The sequence below is a fragment of the Cottoperca gobio genome, chromosome 3, assembly GCF_900634415.1.
Source record: "Cottoperca gobio chromosome 3, fCotGob3.1, whole genome shotgun sequence".
In the NCBI taxonomy this organism is placed as follows: domain Eukaryota; kingdom Metazoa; phylum Chordata; class Actinopteri; order Perciformes; family Bovichtidae; genus Cottoperca; species Cottoperca gobio.
The window spans coordinates 17,201,095-17,211,051 of NC_041357.1; the positions used below are offsets into that span (position 1 = coordinate 17,201,095).

The 9,957-nt window shown below is 37.6% G+C and overlaps 1 protein-coding gene across 1 annotated transcript; it reads left to right on the forward strand.

Moving 5' to 3' along the window:
- Positions 1 to 7,231: 7,231 nt before the first annotated feature.
- On the forward strand, positions 7,232 to 9,957 carry sult5a1 (sulfotransferase family 5A, member 1). The gene is made up of 6 exons (XM_029462801.1): positions 7,232 to 7,563; positions 7,767 to 7,969; positions 8,401 to 8,527; positions 8,638 to 8,735; positions 9,097 to 9,277; positions 9,638 to 9,957. The coding sequence occupies exons 1-6, from the start codon at positions 7,425 to 7,427 to the stop codon at positions 9,742 to 9,744; spliced, it is 855 nt and encodes a 284-aa protein (XP_029318661.1). The 5' UTR covers positions 7,232 to 7,424; the 3' UTR covers positions 9,745 to 9,957.

Sequence of the window (9,957 nt, forward strand, 5' to 3'; positions counted from 1 at the left end):
GACATAATGTTAACATAGGGTAGGAATAGGGTATCCACTCGTTAGCAATACATTGGCTGTAGGATTCACCGTCAGCCGACGTAGCCTATATCTAACGTACCTCTAACGTAGTCACGTAGGTATTCACGTTGGTATTTACGTAGGTATTCAGTATTCACGTACTGTATTTACGTAGATAAGTATTCACGTACGTCTAACGTAACATAACTTATGTGTAACGGCTGCATAACTTATGAAGCACACGTCGGGTACGTCCGAAAATTTTGAACACACTCAAAAGATTTTCACAGACTTAGCGTAACTCCGCGTGCTCTTAACGAATACTACTTATACCTTACCTTATATCAACGTACACCAGTGTGTTGCCGATATTTTATATACGCCATATTTTTGTATACATTATGCATTTGTTGGGTATTCGTCTGATACATTTTGTATTAGGAAGTGATACTCTATCAATAGGTTAGACATGCGTATCTGTATACGTCACTTTTCCGATCCGATCCGATGAAAAGTTGGACGTATTTGGACTTTACTATTTTTCGTATACGTTTCCGCCATACGGATATGTGTGACAGGGCCTTTAGTTATGAGCCTCGAGATTGATAGTAAAATTACTCGTATCTCCACTTGTTACGGAATTTTTTGGGACTAATTCCTATCTATTAGTATTTACATATATTACATATATATTTAAACCTTAGACTTTACATTACATTACAGTTCATCTAACTGACGCTTTTTTTCCAAAGTGACTTACAAAAAGTGCAAACAATCATGAGGATACAACTCCGAACAGCAAGAATCTTGCAAGTACAAGACTCTATACATAGTTTGATCCTAGACTATCTCTCTTATGTTAGAGGATATTTCAAACCTTAGCGTCTTAAGTGTCTCTTTTCTGGTCAGGTCATCTCTCCAAAACATAAAGCTCATCTGTCACCGAAGCGGACGGCCCACAGCTGCAAGATAAGAGTTAAGAAGGGCCCGGTGTGTTCAGACTGGCGAGGTCAGGGAGATGCTGTGACTGTCTTACTTAGAATGTGTTGACGTCAATGGATTTGAGGAACCATTGACGTGATCCATCTTAAACAATAATGGAAACAATGGTAAACAATTGATGGAAGATCAAGAGATCAACAAAAACTTCCCCTTGCTTCTTAAAATATTTAACTAATAATAGAGAGCGCTGTCCATCAAGATAAATGCTTTCACATTTCTTACACATTTACAGAAAATACTTCAAACTATCACTTTAACATTTTACTCAAACTAAACAGATGTGAGACCACATTTAATACAGTTGTAAAAGAATTGTCTGTTACAACATGAGTAATTATACACTATATATATATATATATATATATAAAAAATATATTCTTAACAATTATTCAAAGAATCTACCCACAATATTTTTTTGTTAATCAAAAACAAATCTGAATATAATATTTTGAATTTTTTGGTACTAAAACCAAACACAACACACTTGAATACATACTCTTTCATTCATTAATTAAAACACTTTTTTACCAACTTACCAATCATCAGAATCCAATACTAAAATAAAATGATCACACTTAGAGGTGAGTTCACTTAATTATTGATTATACCTCTGTGATACAATACAATAATACAACAGTCCTTCGGGGTCGCAGAGCCCTAAGGTGATCCTTTACAAATTATTTTTGTTTTTATTCATCGTCATTGCCATCATCATCAGGCGGGACTGATTGGAGAAGGGGGTTAGGAGAAAACGTTCATCAGCTCTGTGACTTGGTCAGTGTGTTCTTTCTGTGATGGTTTCTCCTGAAAGCGATTCAGTGGGCTTGCACCCTCCGGATAAGGTTTGTTGATCTTTTAGCATGTGTGTGGTGTGTATTGGTAGTCTTACATTGCTGCTAAGCACCTGACTCCTCGTTGATTCATCCTCATCTCCTGAATTGGACGTTTTTTTTAACAGACCTCTCCCAATAGAAGCGCCCCTCCTTACTTTGCACTTGACTAGTGGCTTGAAAATGAGAGCCCTGGTTTTCTCGAACTTTTGGAACCTCTGCCTCGTCCTGCAGGGTTCTCTGACCGAGCTCGCTTAGCAGCTTGATGAAAAGGAGGAGCCATTCCTTCATTTGCCACTGCCTGTCGTTTCCTCTTGGGTGGTTGAGGGAGCCGACCTACACCTCGATACGTGGACACATTCTGTCTTTCCCTCGACTTTAAGGGCAGTCCTGGTGGTTTCCAGGAGCTGATATGGGCTTCCCCACCTTTTGATTAGTACATTATCACCAGTTTGAAAAGGATGAATTGGCTCCTCTGAGGTTTTGGGAACCTATCTGCAACATGCCTGTGAAACTTTCTCAAAATCTCTGTTAGTCTTTTAACATACTCAATAATATAGCTAAACATGTGGGGTGTCAAAGCCAGGCTGGCCCCTGTGGACATAGCCCTCCCCATCAACATGCCATGAGGACTTAATCCTATAGTTGCATTTGGCATACTTGGAATAGAACATACAGTACTGCACTGGTGGTGCTGTCGGAGGTTTTTTACGACGGGGGGGGGGGAGTTGCTGGTGCGTAGTTCACTCCACTCCTCTCCTTTCCTCCGCGCTGTCTCTGACTTTAGGTGTGTGTGCAGGATCGAAACAGTGGTGAATGCGCAAGGCAATAAAAAAAAAAAAATTGAATTTCTGGGGGCTCGGGGTTCCGTTGGGGGAATATATATTTTCTTTTAAACGGTGCGCGATCTACCCCCACTACACTTGCGATCGATCGACCTTTTGGGCACCCCTGCACTAGTGCATCTATTTACTAACAATTTAATTATTATATTATTATTATTATTACTATTATATTTATTTTATTTATTATTTATTAACATAGTTAGCTACCGTGTTACTTTTACAAGCAGAACCTGAGAATAGGTACATTACAGAGGCATGAGTTAGACATTCATACCCCTCGTTCTAGGAGAGATTAGAGGACCGGCTCACTGCCCCTGTTTTTAATCATTTTATTTGTAAGAGTAAACGTTAATACATTTAAATTGTTTAACTTCTTTTCCAATAATAATTTTTATTTTATTTTAGAAATAGGCTCAGTAGCAGGTGTGTGTACACACGTGTTCAATTTCAGTAATCAATTCAACCGTATCTGCTCAATTTGGTAGATTACAACCTCCAAGTTACTGCGTAATTATTTAGTGCTGCATACAGGCTATCAATAAAATACTTATTGGGTACCTCATTTTAATGTAAGTACAAGGAAAGAAGACACAAGGTTAGGTCATGAGGCGTTAACAATGTATTGTTTAAGAGGGACTTGTTACACTGCAAGTATTTTTTTTTTAAACTGAGCAGCTATGTAGTAATCATTGGGTGCAATATTAATATTATAGGGTAACCAGGCAGGAAGAATGGGCTAACAGACTTGATATTGAAATTGTTTATATTATCAATAATTATCAGTAATTATATATTATATTATATATTTACAAGACATGACAAGTGTATTAATTCTTATAAATATAGTTTGTGTTAATAATGTTTTGAACAACATATTAGATTTAGCCTAGGAAAAGAGGTGTTACTTTATATCTTTAATGATAAAATACTTTATCATTTAATAAATGATGTTTATGTGTTTATAAAAACTACAATGAGAGATAAAGTAAAACTACTGTTGGAAGGCAGACGCATAGCAAAAAGAAATGCTGCCAGAGAACGTTTACTCCAAGGTTGTTAGCGGGACACTAAGACAAGGACAGATAAAACATCAATAACAAGAAAATAACACTAGTATATGTTTGTAACTTGTTGTGTGTGTGTGTGTGTGTGTGTGTGTGTGTGTGTGTGTGTGTGTGTGTGTGTGTGTGTGTGTGTGTGTGTGTGTGTTATCAGCCATTCTGCACAATCGGTTTCATATCATAAGGTTAAAGTGTGCGCGACAGCTAGGAGAACATGAGGAATTCAAAAACAATGTGTTTATTAAACTTGTTTACTGCAACACCCTCTGGACTATGATGACTGTGGGTCTTACCTAAGAAAGATGCAAGTTGCATTCAAAGCTGGCACAGTTTCAGCCAGAGTGTCGACAACTGATCAGATCAATACTAGCCAAAAATACACACTAAAAACCTCATCTTAACAACTTGACACTGTTTCCCATCAAGGAATTTAAAATACATACTGAATGACATAATATTTAAGGTTTATGCTCTTCATTTCATGCTTTGCCTAAGATGCTGATTTTGCTGTGTTTTGATTCATTTCAGGATTCACTGTTAACACTATGTTTTCATACTGTTTCTTCCTGCCATGTCAAACCTTAATAACTGAAACTCAAAACTATCAGAAATACGATACATTTAAATATTCAAAGCATCACTGGTAAATTTAAAGAAATCTAAATTAACTGCTCATTGAATGAGATTAGACATCAGCCTGCGTTGGCTTCCATACAGTCTCAACACAAAGTGATACTGATCTCTGCCTGCTATGATTTAAAGCAGGGGTTCCAAAACTTTCTGTGGCCAAGGCACACCAAAGACCAAGCCAAAATCTCAAGGCACACCTGTGTTCATATCCGGGAAAAATCCCCTCTATAACACATAGTGTCACTGTTATAACTCTGTGAACATTTATTTAGCCTAGTCCTTGTAAGAAGCTATTCTCCTTCACACTAGCAGAGAGCCTTTGAAGTGTCACACTCTAATATTTCCCACCATGCGCAAATGGCTAAAACGGCTTCGCTTTGACAGATTTCTTTTTTTTAATGATTGTTTTATTTATATTTAGGCCAAAGCATATAAGACCTATAGTTTCTATATTGTGAAATAAGTGTGTAGGACAAAGTACCGATAAAGTACAGTGTTTCCCTGCGCTGCGCCCCCCCCCCCCTGAAATTCAAGACGTTTTTTTTTTTTTATATATTCACAACTCACTTTTCACATTGAACAGGTACTCTTTTATTAAATAAACTAAACGCTTATGTCATTTATCTCATTTATGTGCACGTTTCAGTTGCTTTGCATATTTACATTCTCTGCTCTCCTCTGTTCTGCTTCGTGAGGGGCGGAGCTCCGCTTCCGAACCCACACACGCGCGCGAACGCACACAATTACAGTCAGAGACAGAGTGGAGAAAAGGTAAGGAGAGAACTTAAAAAATCTGCGCCACGCACGGACCTGATCCAGCCCAGGCAGCACCCTGCAGAGCAGTATACCTAGGGGAAACACTGAAGTAAATACAAAATCATTAATAACCTTGTGTACAGTTAAATGCAATAAGGCTAATTGTTTCAAAATCCCGCGGCACACTGGCACACCATTTGGGAACCACTGATTTAAAGGTCCAATGTCCAGTTATGCATCTACGACACCTGTTTTTCTCTTGTCTCAGGGGTACGTGTGTGTATTCTCCCTTTGCTGTCCTCTCAGCCTTGTGAGGACAGAAGGATTCCTCTGTTTAACTGTCTGACCTGTGAAATTACTAACTTTAAAGAGATGTGCTACCTTTGTCATTAGGCAATTTATCAGACTTCATGTTGGATCCTATGGTTCCATTTTTATGTGGACATTAGATTCTAAACACAGAAACATTTGATGAACTTCAGTTACTAACTATTTTGGTTTTTCAAGGTTTCGGTGCGTTTCTTATAATTTCAGAAAGCTCTTCTGTAGTCAATGGTTTTAGAATGACTTGTGTTCCTACCTTTGTTTTAGGATTTAGATGTATAGTAGCTTAAGTACTAGTTCCTATGGGTCAATTGCAGCAATATTTTCTACACATGGTATCAGCCTATCAGCACGTTGTACAGGCAGTTTTGGGTACAGGCCAGAAAATTGGCTTAAAATATCTGAAACAATTGATTTGTTCCTTTAGAAATGCTGCTACTTTGTCTTTGCTGTGATTCAAACATGGTGCAGCGTCAGGGTGTTTTGTCTTTATCAGCTTTATTTTAGAAATTCTCATCTACGGGGGATTTGTAAGTTGTAGCACATACATTGGCACTCTCTCTATCGCTCAGCACAAAGCTTCATCTACTTATGACTTTGTGGAAAGATACTGGAATACTTTATTCAAATAACAGCAAAACTACTCGGATAATGTAAAGAAGTAGGTCAATGAAATGTACTTTGAGTAAAAGTAACTGTTATATGTGATAAGGGCAGAGCAAATGTATGGTAATTTTGTTAAATGATAGCACTATTAAAGAACACATTAAGCCTTAAGTTCAAATGTATCTACATATCAGCATAATCAACATAGCAACTTATAAGCCTACACTAGTGAAACGACATCACGTCTCAGAAGCATGATGTCCCAAATAACAACAATAACAACAATACTTTTATTCCCTTCAGACTAACTTTTGCAGCCTGTGCATACTAATGATTATCATTCACAAGTATACAACCAACTTTCTCAGAATATCCTCAATAAAATGAACCAGAACAGAGGACAAAAAATAATCAAAAAATAACAACTACAAACAAAACCGCAACACACATTATTATTACACCTACAGTATAGTGCATACACACGACAGTACACACAGTAAGATGCAGGACAACATTTTCAATTTTAGTGATTTAACAACAGCTTAATATATTAAGCCTCTGCTGTGGACTGATAAATTACCCATATTTAAAATATGCACATACGGCGGATGGACGGACACACATATAATTCAAACACTGCAGCAGCATCAAAAACAGTCTCAGCAGCTTTCCCCTTTATGTATTATTTATGGTTTCAGTGGAGGCAATATGAGATTTATTCTGTTATGCACAACTTATTTAGTAACGGTTAACCTCGGCATTTCCTGCCAACACTGTAAACAGATTAAAGACAGTAAAAAGGGATTGTTAATACTGTGCATAGACCCTCTGGCTGAATTGTGGGGAAGTGTGTCTAAAATGATGTTCAAGACATCAAGAATAATTCCATTTGATGGACTGGTGAACATAAAGTATTTGGTTTAACATATATACTATATACTCAGTGTTAACATCTTATTCATATAGCCTAACATCAATGAAGAGCTGGAACAAGTTGATACACTTTTTTCTTTCAAAGTCATTGGGGTGAAATGTGAGCGTAAAATCAGATTTTATGCTGTTACAAATGTGTGGAAAAGGACTATTGATTATTGTAAATTGGGCTGTTTGTTATCTTTGGTAAATATTGCAAGAAACACCCTCTGCCTGACACCAGGAGCACCATTTCCTCTTTTTAGCTCACGCTAAGCCTGTGTTGTCATCACTCGGTCTCTCTTACGTAGCGGATGCACAAAGAAACAGAGTAGAGAGTAGAGAGACAGTCAGGCACAGGCAGAGCTTCAGCAAGGTAAACTAGTCAAGAGGCATCTAAAAGAGGGACAGAGACCAGCGAAATAACGGAGCCTGAGTTTACAGAATATAGCTTGGATATGGCCAGGTTGGATGTTATAGAGACGTTTCATGGTATTCTGTTTCCTGGACACCTGCACACCCAGGATTCCTTGCAACTTGCTCTCAAATTTCCATTTCAGGACACAGATATCGTCATTGTCTCCTATCCAAAGTCAGGTAAGAAGAGACGACCAACTGATCAGGATACATGGCATCTGCAGTGTCTTTAAGCTTAATGCAACTACATGAGCATGTTGAGTAACTCATTGCAGGCATAATATCAACATCCATTTAAGAATGCATTACTTTAAGGTTTGTTAATTTTATGCTGTTATTAAAAAATGGATTTAATAAAAGAATCCTCTGTTTCCTCTCAACAGGCACCACATGGATGCAGGAAATTGTGACTCTCATATCCAGCAAAGGGGACCCTCACGTGTCCCAAACTGTACCAAACTGGGCTCGGGCTCCCTGGCTTGAGCACCATTATTTTGCTGAGACCTCACCAACCACACCTCGAGTCATCACCACACACCTGCCTCATCACCTGCTGGGCCCCGCCCTCCAGGGCTCCAAAGCAAAGGTCAAATGTACATGTTTATGTGACCTTTTGGACCACAGAGTATAGAGATAGACCAATAAATTGTCCAGGCCAATATATATATATATATTGCAGACATATCAGTGTATATGCTGGCCGATAAGTGTCAAGAAGTTGTAGCAGAGAAACGCCAAAGGTTTGAGGAAATTTAGTAACAGTGTCTCTAGTTTCGAAAGAGCACTGACATGTTGATTTTTCAACCGTAAAATGTCCCGCTCAGTATGTATCTTGGTTTAAATGATTTAAAAGACAAATCTAAGTCATTTGTATCAAGATTCATTGTTTGCTATGTGCTTATGTAAAAAAGAAAACATTCTGATTGTTATCAAATCTTTTAGAAATTGGTGAAGCTATACACAACATTTCAGTACAGTACACACGTTATCACACTGTTGCTCTGTGTCATCTCACAGGTCATCTATGTGAGCAGAAACCCTAAAGATGTGGTGGTGTCCTTTTACCACTTCCACAAAATGGCCAACTTCTTACCTGAGGCCGGCTCATTTTCAGAGTTTTTGAAACAATTCCTGGAGGGCACACGTGAGTTGACTTCTGGACAAAAAGATATATTTATTTCATTATTGTGTAACGATATGCAGACTTCAGCCCTCCAGCCAAATGTGAAATAAGTTATACTTTATTTGTTTCAGTGCACTATGGTTCCTGGTTTGACCACATTAAAGGCTGGACCAGTCAGACAGGAACTATGAACAATCTGCTTCCCATCACCTATGAAGAGATGTTGTTGGTAAAAGAGAATTAATTCATCATCATACTTAATCTCCATAACATTTTATATATATATGTATACATGTGTATATACAATGTATATATTTAGATATTTTAAAATACACAACTAAGAACTTCTTCTTGTAAGATATGTAGTTATCTTGTTCTCAATTACAAGGTCTGAAGTAAAACGGGAAGTTAATGATGTTGTTTACTCTGTCACTTCTTTAAACTAAGCTTGCCTCGATTTCAAATCTCACATCAGAGGTTGTAATTATTTATTTAGCATTTAAAACAAAGCTGTTGAACACTACAATTTAAAATAGTGTTTTATGCTAAGAATGATTTTAATAATAGTATTTTATTCCTCCTGCTGTCAGGACCCACATGGAGCCATAAAGAGGGTGAGCTCTTACCTGCAGAGTCCCCTGCTGGAGGACGAGGTCAACAACTGTGTGAAACACTGCAGCTTCAGCAGCATGAAAAGCAACAAGATGGCCAACTACAGCCTGGTCTCTCAGGAGATAATGGACCATAGCAAGGGCTCCTTCATGAGAAAAGGTGGGGCTCTTTTTTTTTTTAAATGGTCACTAAAACTGGAACCTGCTATCAATCCAAAAATGGTGGTTCCCAACCTGAGGGTCGTCACATCATACATTGAATGGATTTTTTTCATCTCTTCAAGCCTCCAAGAATCTTTCAAATTAAACAAATGAACTATTTCTTTAAAATGTTTGTTTACATTTGTAATGTCTGCAAACAAAGCAGTCAACAGGCCGATATTTATCAGTTGAGAGTGACACATTTTTTTTTCAATGGTACTATATCTGTACATTCACCTGTAATTTATATGGTTTTAAAAATCTTGTATTTGGCCTTTGATTAAATCTCATCCTTCCCTTTTCCCCTCCTACAATTCAGGTGAGATTGGAGACTGGAAAAACATGTTTACAGAGGAGCAGAATCAATATTTCGAAAGCATCTTCAAGTCCAAGATAGAGGAAGAACCGAAGAACACAACATTGTGAAAAAATCTCAATGAAGTTAGAAATCATGTTGCATCCTGTGAGATGGATCACAAGTGGATAGTTTTCTCTAAATTGTAGTTTGAAGGATTAAAGGGACCACCTTCAATGCCTCTTATGTGCAGTATACTGCAGTATGGCTTTCATAAAGGCATTAATTGTGATGATGTATTCAATTATTTTTTTAATGTATGAATAAATCTCAGATTCACTGTA